This window comes from Haliaeetus albicilla, chromosome 9 (assembly GCF_947461875.1).
Source record: "Haliaeetus albicilla chromosome 9, bHalAlb1.1, whole genome shotgun sequence".
NCBI lineage: Eukaryota > Metazoa > Chordata > Aves > Accipitriformes > Accipitridae > Haliaeetus > Haliaeetus albicilla.
In genome coordinates this window covers 4,869,367-4,882,576 of record NC_091491.1, presented here as the reverse complement: position 1 = coordinate 4,882,576, position 13,210 = coordinate 4,869,367, and the positions used below count along the sequence as shown (strand labels likewise).

At 45.7% G+C, this 13,210-nt stretch overlaps 2 protein-coding genes across 5 annotated transcripts in view; one reads left to right on the top strand and one right to left on the bottom strand.

Annotated features, from left to right (window-relative positions):
- PIGL (phosphatidylinositol glycan anchor biosynthesis class L) overlaps positions 1 to 8,374 on the top strand; it is a 62,376-nt gene extending 54,002 nt beyond the window's left edge. For 2 of the 4 annotated variants that reach the window (XM_069791115.1, XM_069791117.1), the window contains 3 exons: positions 958 to 989; positions 6,486 to 6,619; positions 7,765 to 8,374. In XM_069791115.1, coding sequence (XP_069647216.1) covers positions 958 to 989; positions 6,486 to 6,619; positions 7,765 to 7,863 — 265 coding nt within the window. In that variant the 3' untranslated portion in view covers positions 7,864 to 8,374. Of the gene's footprint in view, positions 1 to 135; positions 424 to 957; positions 990 to 6,485; positions 6,620 to 7,764 lie in introns of those variants that run through there. The other 2 variants (XR_011326059.1, XM_069791116.1) reach the window with 2 other exon arrangements.
- Positions 8,375 to 9,516: 1,142 nt separating this feature from the next.
- On the bottom strand, positions 9,517 to 12,970 carry CENPV (centromere protein V). The gene is made up of 5 exons (XM_069791118.1): positions 12,690 to 12,970; positions 11,575 to 11,673; positions 10,655 to 10,724; positions 10,147 to 10,261; positions 9,517 to 9,786 (listed from the first exon to the last, which is right to left on the bottom strand). The coding sequence occupies exons 1-5, from the start codon at positions 12,938 to 12,940 to the stop codon at positions 9,662 to 9,664; spliced, it is 660 nt and encodes a 219-aa protein (XP_069647219.1). The 5' UTR covers positions 12,941 to 12,970; the 3' UTR covers positions 9,517 to 9,661.
- Positions 12,971 to 13,210: the final 240 nt, after the last annotated feature.

The following is a 13,210-nucleotide window of genomic DNA, read 5'->3' as shown; positions in this document are numbered from 1 at the left end:
ACACATGAACTGTCACGTTGTCCTTCGTTAAATACACCACTATAAGATGATAGCAATCGCTTTAAATATTACACAGGGTTAAATAACTTTTTTTTTTATTTCCTTTCTCCTTTTGGCAAATGTTCCATTGTTTAGATATATTTTTTTTCTTATGGAAGAGCAAGCCTGGGTGTGGGACAGCTCTGAGTGCCATCTGCTGGAGACCTGCTTCCTCCCATCCCTGTGATGGGCCAAATCTGGAGGTGATGAAAATGGTGGTGTGAGCATAAGTGCTCTGAAGCCATGAACCACAGGCTAGAGCAGAAAAAACAAGAGAATTAAAAAGGAATTGAAGCTAATACCCTCTGATGCCTTCACCATATCAGGATCATTTGCTTACACTTCTTGATGGAAGTACCATGACTGTTCACATCTCCTGCGCTGGCTGGTCCCCTCATTCTGTTTCCAAGGGATGTATTTTTGCTACAGAGACTTCCCAGAACAAAGTCATGAAGGGATCACAGTCTTCGTGAGCAAAAAGTCAGAGCAGCTTCTCAGATGTCTCATGGGTTAGAAAGAAAGGAGCTGCCACTGAGGCAATGTCCCTGGTCAGCAGACACAAGGCTTTAAGGAGCCACCGCTCTCAGAATTGAATAGCCTTTGGCAGCTTCTTGCAGTTTTCCTTAGTGCAACATGAGAAGTTTGAGAGCGAGGTGGATTTATGGAGCTTATCTGTGCTGTGTCCCAGCAGCCAGGATGAGGAAAGTAATGGCAGAATTGTGTGGAGAATGAGACTTACCAATGCCTGATGTGTGCATCCAGTGTCAGCTCCTGAACTTTCTTATAAGATTAGCCATTGTAAATGTGTGTGTGTATTAAGAAAAAAAGGTTGATTTAGTGTACAGAGTTCATACCTGTAAAATCAGGATTTTAATAACTTAATTGAGTGTTTACCTCTATGTATCTCTTCCTTCACAGGTACCTGCATTCAGAGCAGAAGTTACCTGAAGGTATGTCACATTATGCATCTATGACCCTGCAGGTATTAGGCAATCGTTTACATTGATGTTCTGTCCAGGGTTTCATCTGCCTAACTCGCCTCTATTTGCAATGCAAATGAAACCCGCAGCTGAACTCTTCCTTGCCCTTTTATCTTCCCGCAGTTTTTTACCAGCTCAGGCTTCTCTGCAGTCACTTTTCTGTCCTTTGGGGTTGTCCTGTCTCAGTGGCGTGGTTCAGTGTCTGGCCTATGCCTCTTTCTGTCTTGTGTGAATATGAGTGCTATTTCCAAGTCTCTCAGCTGAGTCCCCGAGTTTTTGGTCACATCTTACTTGTAAGCTGGTTTGTTGGGGGTTTTTTGGTTGTGGGTTTTGGGTTGGGGTTTTTTTTTGTGACAAGGGCCTCAGAAACTATTACCAGCTCAACCAGAAATGATTGCATGTACCAAGCTAAGCTTCCGTCAAAATGTAGTCAGTATGAGAAAGGTATCTGAAATCTGCACTGGCACAACAAATTGTTGGAATGTTGGAGTGGCTTCTTTCACCTGTAAACAAGCAAGTGTCTCTGAGAAACTCTCTGTACAAGTAGGGAAAAGAAAGAAGCAAAGTACAGAAGCAGGTTGCTCTTGACCCCCTTTTCTAGCTGCTGTCCCAGAGTAGATCTGCAGCCCTTATCTCTAGCAAACAGTGCCTGACTCGGGGACAAATTTGTGGAACTAGTTTAAGCACAAAGCTGTCAGCTGTTTGGACAGAGCATAGGAAGATGGCTTAACCAGGCCCACCCAGTCAACCTCCTGCTCCCTCAGCAGCCATCCAGACTGTATTTCTTTAATGCTAATTCCCGAATAATTGTAGGATTTGAATGTGTCACAGCAAATCAGTTTTAATTACCTGCTAGCAGCAAGTTGCAGACCAAGATCTGATGGAGACAGCATGAGCCAAGATGGCAGAATGCCCTTTTACTGAGTTCTGACTCTAGTCTCTTCAAGAGCAGTATTAATGCCAACTTCTTCCTAGGACCTCATCTTTGTTCAGCTTTGGGATGCAGCAAAGAGCTCTCTGTGTGCAGTGCAGAGAAAGAACAAGGAACTGCAGTGGTTAGATGTCACTGCTAGATGTCAGGCCTTATCTAGACTGAACAACCTTCATGTGCTGTTCATGCAGGTTTGTTAGATAAACTGTGGCCCTGAATATGGGCTGTGCCTCAAATTGGTTCAGGTTTGAAACAGACCATGTACAGACAACATTTCCATTTCTCTAGCAGCATCAAGAGACTCCTGAAGCTATGTGAAAGCCTTGCTGCTCTGATTACATCACATCTGACATGACCTACAAACACCAAAGGAACAGGGAGCTCCCATGCTGCTGCTTACGCTAAGCCTTTCCAAATATAGTTCCAGTCTCATTGAAATTCCCAGTATTTATAATTTGATCTGGCAGGCGTGCAGGGCTGTGCATCAGAGGGGCTTAATGAAAAAAGAGTGATGCTGGGATTGAGGCTGTCTGGATAGAGCTGAAAGGCATGTTCAGGCCATGGAAATGTGCTGCTCTCCTGTTGGTAAGAGAGAACTATTTCTGGGTGAACCTGTGTAAGCCCATGTGATCAGGGAATCCACAGAAAATCTCTCTGCAAATGCAAAACCCAGCTAAGCCTTGCATTGCCTCAGTGGTATGCAAATGAGCACCCTAAATATCCTGCTTTGCTTTCTAATGCCTTTAGCCAGCATAAATACAACAGGCTTTTTATAATCTGTAATCAAGTTCTCCAGCCCAGGCACAGGCACATAGGCTTGTTTCAAGAAGCCAAGACAGCGGCTGGATATGCATCCACCCCTACTGCTGGCCCCATCCACCTATAACCAGCGGTATTCTGAAAGAATTGGTGTTCTAACATCTGTCAGGAGCAGTGCAAGCCTTTAGCACGCATAGATCTGCCTATAGTCTTCTCATTCTAGGCACACTTGCTGCATAAGTGATTTGGAAGTAGAAGCCAAGCCAAACAGGCTGCAGGCTTCATGCACTTCTATTCTAGGCCTAATCCACTAGCTATATTGATCTTGCCCTTTCTGCCAACCTAGAGAGGTTGTATTACACTGTTAATCCCATCCTGCCCAGGTCACAGTCACAACAGGCTCTGAAAAGCTTCACCTGCTGGTGTCACAGCAGTAGACTCATCAATGGCAGCACTTCTCTTACCCTTCTTGGCAGGGAGCAGCCTGTTTCTCTGAACCCGTTTCCATCTCTCCCCGAACTGTACATTCCTTCCCTGCTTCATTTCATCTCACATTCCCATGTGGAGAAGCCTTTGCTGTCAGCACGTGGAGATCCTTGTCACATCACTAACACAGAAGACTCTTATAGTGCCCTTCATTTTGTGAGGCTTGAATGCCATTGCTTTGCCTGATGTGACCATTGGGGGCCCAGGAGGTCAGACTGATCAATACTGAAATCATTTGCTGTTGTTTTGAGCCCTTATTGCTGAGCTTTGGGGAACAAAAGGGCATAATTGCTGCATGAATTAATATTTCTTAGGGAAAAAAATTGAGAAAAGGGAGAGCACATTTTGTTAATAGAGCAGCCCACGCTTCACAGATTGGTGGTGGGTAACCCTACTCCAGGCCTCTCTTCCCATCATTGCAAGTAGGAATTCATGTGGCATTGCCAGGGTCCATTAACAACCATCCAGGAAAGGAAAGACCCATTGTCCCATGTTTGCTCTAGCCTTGTCCTCCCCTGTAAGCACTGAAAAGCAAACAGGTGGCTAGTGGGAATGCTGACTACAAGAGCAAGGGGATCCATATCTGTTCCTTTCCTCTACTGTGCCATGGTGCAGCAGCGTACTAATTCTTTTTTCTGAAACTACCCACCAACAGATTGGGCCTGCTGAGCAGCCCAGAGGATCTCTGCAGAGTAGCGGGGGAAGAGTGTTCCCCAACTCATGGCACATCACAAGTTGCTTCCAAGTTTGCTACTGGGAAACAAGAAATGTCTTTAGTGGGACTAAAAGGACTGTCAGGGCACTTCTGTATGCAACTGGAACACTTGTCGCTGCAGAGCATCCCGTGTAATAACAAGCTGAAACCTTAAAGCAAGCTAAACAGCAACTGCTCTGTCTGTCACTTGTCAAGGTGGACCATAAGAAAGACAGGGTCTCAGACGGGAAGTGGCACAGGCCATGCTGGTCACACGGCTGCCTGCATTCCTGCACGTCCAAGGGTCTCGCTGCAGAGAGCTTGGCAGAGCCATCAGTCCTTCCAGATGGTGTTGCACAGCTGCTGCTCTGCAGGGATGGGCGCGATGACCTTGCAAGGGTTGGATGGCTGAGGCTGCAGTAGGATGGGATTAGGGAAACGGTACTGACATAGTTAAGACAGCAGGGCCTTCAGGGCAGAGGGGTGCCGAAGGTGATCCTAACCTGGGCAACCTGGGCAAGGCACTGCCGGCAGGGAAACTGGCTGTGGGTCCCTGCTCCCTCCGCAGCTGGTGGACACCGCCATCTCCCGGCAGCTCCTGGCAGGCTGGGCCTGCAGCAAATGTCTATGAGATTCAGGAGGGCTTTGCCTCCGGTTCCTGGCACAGCACAGACTCGTGTTAGCGTTTGTCTGGATGGAAGTGCCAGTGATTTCCCTTGAGTCCTCTAACCCAGCCCATTGCTGCCCACAGCAGGAGAAAGTAACTCCTTTGAATGCTTTGTCCACCCTGCTGGGGAGTCATGTCCCAGGATCAATGCAGAAAGAGAACTGGAAGGGGAGCATGGTCCTGGAGCCCTCTGTGATACTGAAATAAAGAGTTTCCAGTTTCGCTTTTGAGAGTGGAAAAGGCTATTGAAAAGTTGGAACAAATTGTACATCCTTCTCTTGAAGAACAAAGAAGAAAGAAAGGAATTGAAAGATCCTGGAGATGTGCTGGAGGGAGTCCATCAGGGCTGCCATGTCCTGCCATTGCAGGCTTTGGCTGGAATAAAAGCAAGACCTTTCTTTGCAGTGAAATGAGTTAGCATCACTGGGAAGAGGCAGGGGACACAAATCACTTGTGAGGGGATTTGTGGAGGATCGTCCTGTGCATGTTCTTTGTTCCTGGATCCAGCGTGTCTCCCCTGACTGGGGAAGGAGTGGCGTTGGTGGGGTATCTTTGAGTACCATGCTCTACTTCGGAGACTTGTGGGGCCTTGTGCCTCCAGGAAATTCATTCACCATAAGAGCAACAAGTTTTGCTTTCCTATCTTATGCTTGGTAGAGGCTAGACTGAAGGATCTACCAAATGTCCAAAGTAGGGAAGTTAGCAGCAGGTTGACTGTTCAGATCATTGTGGGATGAGATTCCTGAGCGCTAGCAGATCTGCATAGAGGGCTCCTAGCAGAGGCATCATCACCTCTCTCACAGAAACCCACCTTGTGTAGTTACTCCTTTAGGAAAAGACGTTTGCTTCTGCCCCTGTCCTGGAGAATCTTTTCCCTTAGAAGGACACAAGTCCTGCTTACATTTTAGGGCCAAGAGGTATTTCAGCACCACCACTTTGCTTTGTGTTCAGGATATAACGAACATAACAGCTTAAGCAGTATTAGACGTGAGCACAGGCTTCACACAATAAAATGTGCATTAGGCAGCCATTGTAGCAATTCAGCATTGTTCTTTGTCTCCTTTGTATAATTTCGTTGTTTAAGGGCACACTGAAGAAAATCTCATTGCAAATCTAATTGCGTATCTGACCACCTGTGTAAACTGTGACTTTGGCCTCTTCTGCGGAACTTTAATACAATGTCTGAAGTGTGGAGCATAATCACAGCAGCTTCCAAGCCCTAAGAAATCCCAAAGCAGCTCCCTTGAGAGCTACAGGCTCTTAATGGGACCATCAGTAGCTCTGAGCTCATCAGTGAAGACAATTTAGCCATGGTAATAAAAATAGAAATTAACTTTTGAACTCAAGGGGCTCTTTAAAACAGAAAAAAAATTCCACACCAGTAGAACCTTTATCTATGTTACATCTGAGCAATGAATTCTGGAACTCTGTTAAAATGTAACTGCCTGCCTGAGTTAATATTTGATACAGTCATTCCTGAATCTTGTAAATATTTTTTCTGTAGCTAAGAATTGGAGTAGAAAGAGGAAATTTTTCTGTAGCTGAAGCAGAGACTGCTGTTTTAAATTTCTATTATATGATATAGTGCCAGCATTCAGAGAGCCATCTGTGCTTTTTCCTTTGAGTCTAATTACGTAGGAATAATTTAAATTATAAGAAAAAAAACCCCAAACCCTCTGTATTCAGAGCTAGCTTTGCTTTCCACAGACCCCATACAGAACAAGAACCAGTACAAATGGTCATAGACACGCACTGGGCACAAAAAGATCCTGGTGGAAGCACGAGTATAAGCTGCTCCCCTTTTTGTACAAAAAGGATCCCCATGGCCAGCAATACAGGGCAGCCTGCAAAGACCTGCTGAGCATGGAGAATTGGGCACCTTACAAGAATACTGTAGTTTTGAAATATTTATTCTCTTTCTCTGTCTAGGGTGCTGTGTACTCGTGCTTGAATCAGTAAATCTCTTCCGGAAGTACATCTCTGTCCTGGATGTACCCGTTTCCTGCCTCCTGCCCAGAGATGCACTCTTCATCCTCACAGAGGAGGAGACTGAACAAGCCAGGGTGAGATGTGTGGTGGTACCTGCTTAACCTGTTTGAATAGCTCATCATCGTTGTGAAGACTTTAGTTAGAAGCATCATATTGATAGAGAACTTCATAAATATTTATATACATGGACTACAAATATCACTTATAAATGATCTTCAGTGATTTGTAAAACATGAACAAGACCGGTTGCTTCATGTGCTGTGTGGATAGCAGGACAGGGCTGAGCAGATTTGCAGTTCAGAGATCTTAAGTAGTCACAGTGCACTGAGTTTTACACTGTGTCAAGGATGCAGGATGTATTTCAAAGGAGGCTGGATCCAACATAATATTCTGAACATGAGAGTGGCCTGTGAAAGAATGGCATGACTGCGTGCCAGGAACCACGTCCTTGGATCATAGCTCTAACTAAAGATAGAGACAGCTTGTGAAGTTGTGATCCAAAGCTCTTTATGAGTTCCCTTCTCTACTGTGTATTTTTTGAACTATTTTGCTGCATGAGATCTCACACATTTAGGCCACAGTTACCTATATCCAAATCTGATGAGCTCCCCTTCCACAGCATGAAAATACTTGCCTGGCAAACAGTACTGTTAATCCACAAATTACATAACTTTCCTGCTTTTGAGGCTGCTAAAAGATAGTTATGTATGGAAACGGCTCTGATAAAGGTGGTGTTATTCCCTTGTGTTTTTTGTTTCTGAAATCTGACCTTTCTAAGCTGGTGCACTATAAATAGATTAAGTTTCAGCTGGCAATGTATGATCGGAAACAGCAGGCAAAGCATTCTCAGATGCACACCTATCAGGTTTCTCCTTCCCCAGCATGTGAACACCCAGGCGTGAGATCACATAGGGAGGAGGAGTTAGATGTGACAAAGAAACTGTCACAGCACCAATCTGCAGCTGATAGTGTCCTTTCTAGCAGGACCCCTCTGAACACTAGGCAGCACACCACCAGCGACATAGGGGCAGACAGGCCTCTCCCTGCCCTTTGGCCCCATAGAGTAGGCAGCCTTCTACCTCCCACTACTTGTTCCCTGCTCACTGAAAACAGGCTGTTCTGTAAATTGGCAGTGAACCGCACAGGAGGCCTAGGAAACTGCCCTCACATTAGGTTGAGAACGTTCTTGTAATGCTTTCTCAACTATTTTTCCTTCTAGAGAGCCATGCGGTGTCATCGCAGCCAGCTCCTCTGGTTTCGCCACATCTATATGCTTTTCTCGCGTTATATGGTGATCAATTCACTCCGCATTCTGTGAAAGACACATCGCTCACAACTTCAGGACTAAAAGAATAAGTGAAAAAAAAAAAATGTGCCAGGCCCAGGACTAAGGAAAACTTACATTCTCAAGAGGACAGGATTCTCTTTGTCTAGCATTCTTTCAGACTACGGAAAATGGGCTGTATGAACTTCCTCCTGAATATCTTATTGCCTGATACATTGAGATGAACAGGGTTTAACAGCTACTCTATTTTCTCACTGTAGAACCTTAAATAGGATAAGAAATTTCGATTAACCTAATCAGGAGTCAAATGCAGGAGCATTCTTCATTAGAGAAGATACGGCACAAACTGTTTTTCCCAAAGAGGATATAGCTGCGAGGACTGCTTGGTGACTATCTCTTGGTGCTTTTCTAAAATCCAGATATCAGGAGTAACACTTCAAAGATCATGCTATCTCCACAGATAAAAACCAGAACCACAAGACCTGTCTTATTTATTCAGAACTTTAAAAAGCCAAAGCTTATGAATAAAACATCAGAAATCCCACCAGTTTCTCTAATTGCACTGATCTTTGCTGCTACTGCTGCTTCTTTCATACATATTGTGTTGCAGGCTCTACCTTCGCAGAGCATCCCTCATGAAACATGAGCATTTCTTCTTGCTTCAGCACATGGGGTTCGAGATCAACTCACAAGAGTCTCAACAGGATGTAAGAATGAGGTGCAAGAGACCCAGACTGTAATTAGGTGTTTATAGAACACATGCAGAGATAAAAATTGCAAGAGGTGTTTCAAAAGCTGTTCCACTTATGTAAAAGAAAAGTGCAAGAATTAAAGATCCTCTCCCTTATGTTAAAAGGTAAGTGAAGCAGCTTTCAGTGGTTTCGTTTCTTAGCCTATACAGAGATTTTACTAATGATTTGGGTTTCTGTGGGGTCACGGTGGAGCAAAGTCAGCAATACTCAACATTTCTGTGGGCCTTTGCACTCATTTATGTGGGCTTACATGTACAGGAGGCATCTTTCCTGCATCTACACAGCTAGTCATTGCATAGTTAAGATCAGAGCCCAAATTGCCAGATCCTGATCTGTTGCTGTAAGCACATCCTCCTCCTGAAGACAACAAAGAGTTCCTGGTTGTACTGAAGTACGTGCTCATTGTTGTAAGAGTATGACAGTGTTGAACTCTGTTCCCTGGCCATGAGTCAGTGCCTAAACATATGCCTAGTCAGCCTTCAGACCATGCCTAAGTCCAGGCTTAAGCAAAACAGCACTTAATCACGTGAATAACTTCAGTGGCCCCTCTCTTGCATACAGCTAAGCACCTGTGTCAGTGCTTTACTGAACCTGAGCCTAGGCTTTACTGAGCTTGAGCCTGCTAAGCTCTTTCAGATCCCCTTTAACATAAAATCCATGGTAAATTCATTGAAGTCAATGGAGAAAAAACAGTGTAAGTTAGTATTATGTCCTAAGCAAGAGATTATCTTATATGGGACATTTTTATAAGCCAGACTTGAAACACAGGAAATATCCATACAAGCAAAGATTAGATTTTTTTTTTTTTTTTTAATACTTTGCTCTGTTTATTGTGATTTAAACTTTAGCACAGCTAAGGGCAAAGTACCAAAATAGCAGCCCTGGGGTGGTTTATGGAACAGAGGTAGTTTGAAAACTGAAAGTCACAAATGAGTGGGACAGGCAGCGTAGAAAGATTTATTTAAGAAACAGAGAACAGATAACAATAATGTAGAGATTGATTTTGCCAACCCTCACCCAGGAAAGCCCAGACTACAGTTCCACAGCAGTGCTCCAAGTTCAGCTGCTGGAAGGTTGTGTCAGGGTTTTGACATGTCTCTGATGGTCTTATGTTCCTTCACTGCCTTCTCCCATTCCTTGCCATTGATATCCTCTGTGACAATGGTCTGCACGGTGCCATCATCCAGGCAGTGGGGAGCTATTCCTGAAGAAAGACAGAGTACATAGAAACCTGCTTTTCATAGATAAAGTGTGGGAGATGCCTGCACCACTCTGTGGATGGGGCATCTCAGGGAATGGTAAATGCTCAGTCCAGCTATTGCTGTAAGGCTGAGGAGCCTAGATGAGAAACCTGTCACAGGCAGAAGCCCACACATCATAGGTAAGACTCTTTCTTATGGAGGAGCTACAGGTTCAGACTGCAGTTCCAGATGTTTAGCACTTTAGGAACAAACTCTTAAGACACATGCTGCTCACTGCTGTCATGTTAGCATCCAATGGAGTCTTTATCCAAGGTCTGCTTGGTGGTAAACTTTGGTTACCACAGCTTATTCTTTCTACCTACCATAACCATCTGGATTAGAACGAGGAGTATAAAAGCTCTGTACGCCACAGGTCTTGCAGAATGTGTGCTGGGCACGATGTGTGTTGAAGGTGTATGTTGTCAAATTATCAGCACCCTAAGCAAATGAAAAGCAATGTAAGTTTTCCACGTAAATAGGTATATTACTTTCTATGGGCCTGTAGGTAAGAAATGTAAAATTTAAAATACCGCCTTCATGTCTTTACTTGAGATGCAGAGTTCTGCATTCATGCTCCTTTTCTGAACCCCTGTGCTTTGTATATACATGTGTCCATAACAGTCGAGTCTGAGAACTGCAAGAGCTCTAACATCAGCTCACTAAATAAGATGCACTAATACATCCACACCAGATGGCATAAAACTCAGCCATTTCCCCCAACCGGCCATAGACAAACTTAGGATAGAAAACTGGCTGCCACTTGCATCTTTGAGGATAACACTGAATTATACTGCTCATGTTCATGGCCACACTCTTACATTCTTACTCTACCTTCAGCAACTTGAAACGCGACGCTGGGACAATGAAGTGTCTGTTCTGTTTCTTTGTGCAAATGCTGCAACTGTAAAAGAAAAAGCAGACCTTTCTAGAAGCAGCCAACAAGTTGTAGGACAGCAATCAGATCTAGCATGGACCTCTTGACAACAGAAATCCCACTGACAGCTAAAATGGCTCCTGGTTAGCATCACAGAGGTAAGCAGCAAAAGTCGACTCATGGTATCAGTAGTGTTTGGCGAAGCACACCCATGGAACAGACTGACCCTACACAGCTACACCAACAAGGTATTTTCCTACACCAAATATTATATGCCATTTTTTCTTCACATATACAACTCTCAACAGACATAGCAAGGACAGACTCTAGCCCTGAGAAATCCATTTAATCTTTCAAACTAGACTTTGCCAGTTTTGCTAACATTAATTACCTTGCAAACAAGAAAGTAATGTTCAGAAGTTCACCCATGAGCTAGAAGCAAACTAGTTGCAGGCAAAGGGGGATCACTGCTGAAATCAGATAGTGTTGTAGTTTGAAGCACATGTGGTCAGACAGGTAATGTTCACTTGAGAAGACCAAGTTAAAAAAGGATTGATGGATGTGCTTTGAGCACACTGCACTTAGAGGAAACATAAAGCAGACGGCTGAATACCTGTATTCATTAGATCTCTCCTGACACTTTCTGCAGGAGTATGGGTGTGAGACCTGAAGTCCTACCCAAAGAAGCAGCACCTGAAATCAGAAGCAGCACTGCTCCCATACTGGATCAGGACATAATTAGGGGTATACCCTATGGAAACAGCTCAAAGGATGTTCTGCAGTTGTGTCATCTTCTTTTAGCTCTAAGGTATTGATTGGAAGAGCATACGAGCTTACATTCATCTATGAGAATAAGGAACAAAAAAAAAAAACTCACTTGCAGTTAAAAACATGCAGATCTGCTGAAGCCCAGACCTCAAAGCGGATGGCTCCGCAGTGACAGCCTCCCGTGTGTTTGACCAAACCTCTGTATTCACTGGAGAGAGAAACAACAGAGAGGTTTTGTGATGATTTTTTTTTGGCCAGGAAAACAATAAAGCTATATACTACATTATTCAATTCTGCTTTGAGCAATTGCAGAACACCAGAATATGTATCCACTCAAATGTATTTTAATAAAATGTGCCACAGTGAGGTAGAGAATGGCTTTTGTCCTCTGCAGCAATTGCTTTTCTGATTTAATTAAAATGGTGAAAAGGAAAGAAGAGCAACAGTTCAAGTAAAGTACACTCCGCATGCAATACAAAACATATGCTCCCCTGCCACAGTTCAGGTCAAAATGCTGACCCAGGCTACAGCATTATCTGTGCACATACATAGAAACGAGTGGTATTATCACAAGACAACCCTCTGGGAACTGAATTTTCCCACAATTTTCGCACAACTGCTCAAGCACTACTAATATTCCTCCATTTAAAAGCTGGGAAAAGCTGCGACAAGTGGATTCTATGCAATGTTGGAAATTCATTTTATTTTGTATTGTAATTGCAGAGGAACTTGACGATCAAGGGATTTCTGAGCTTGTGCTTCTCCCTCTCCCCTAGGACGCCTCCATAGCAACTGGGCAGAATCACCACGCTAGGTCAAACGCAAAATGCAAAGAAAAAAGCTTTTCATTTCAGATTTTCACTCCCACGGACAGTTACTGATTACAGCCCGGTGATGATGTGCTGTGCTCTGGAAAGAGCGAGCACAGGAAATGGGTGGAGATTTAGAAGCTGAGCCTCGCTGATCCCGCACGATGCCCCCAAGGGCATTTTTGATGGGAGAGCCCTAAACCACAGGAAGCTTTAGCATAAAAAGCCACTTTCTCCGTGGTGCGTGTGGGGGACACCCTCCCCCCTCGCCCTTCTCTGCAGCTTTCCAGAAGCCCGTGTTTACTGCTGTGCAAATGCTGCCAAGAAGACGATGATCTAACGGGGGGAAGGAGCCGCCGGGCAGGGTGGCTCAGCCTGGAAACTGCGGGAAGAGCCGCCCCGGCCCCGTACTCACTAGGCGTCCAGCAGCAGCCGCGCCGCCTCCTCGCAGCTCAGCCGGTGCCGCTCCTGGAAGGCGGCCCAGCGCCTGCTCTGCGCCCCCAGATTGAAGGTGCCGGGGCCGGGGGGCTCTGCCTGCGCCCCCGGCCCGGCCGGGGATCCGTCCGCCTTCTTCCCTCGCCCCCGGCGGCTCCCGCCCGCGGGGGAGCTGGCGGCCGCGCTGCCCCGCCGGGACCGCCGCGCACTGCCCGCCGTGGCTCGCCCCATGCGCTACCGAGCGTTGTTGCGCCGCGCCCGCCAGGGGGCGCCGCAGTGTCGCGGCGCCGCGCAGCGGGAGCGGGGGGGCCCGGCCCGGGTCTCTGTTAACAGCGAGGCCGGGGAGAAGGCTCCGCTGTTGGCATCGACCCCGTCTGCCAGCTGTAACGGGGGACGGCTGGGGGGGGCGGAGGGGAGGTGGGCCCCGTGAGCGAACAAAACTGGAACTCACGGAAATCTCGGCCCACGCTGTTAGCCGGTTTGCCCCAAAGGAAAGCAGGC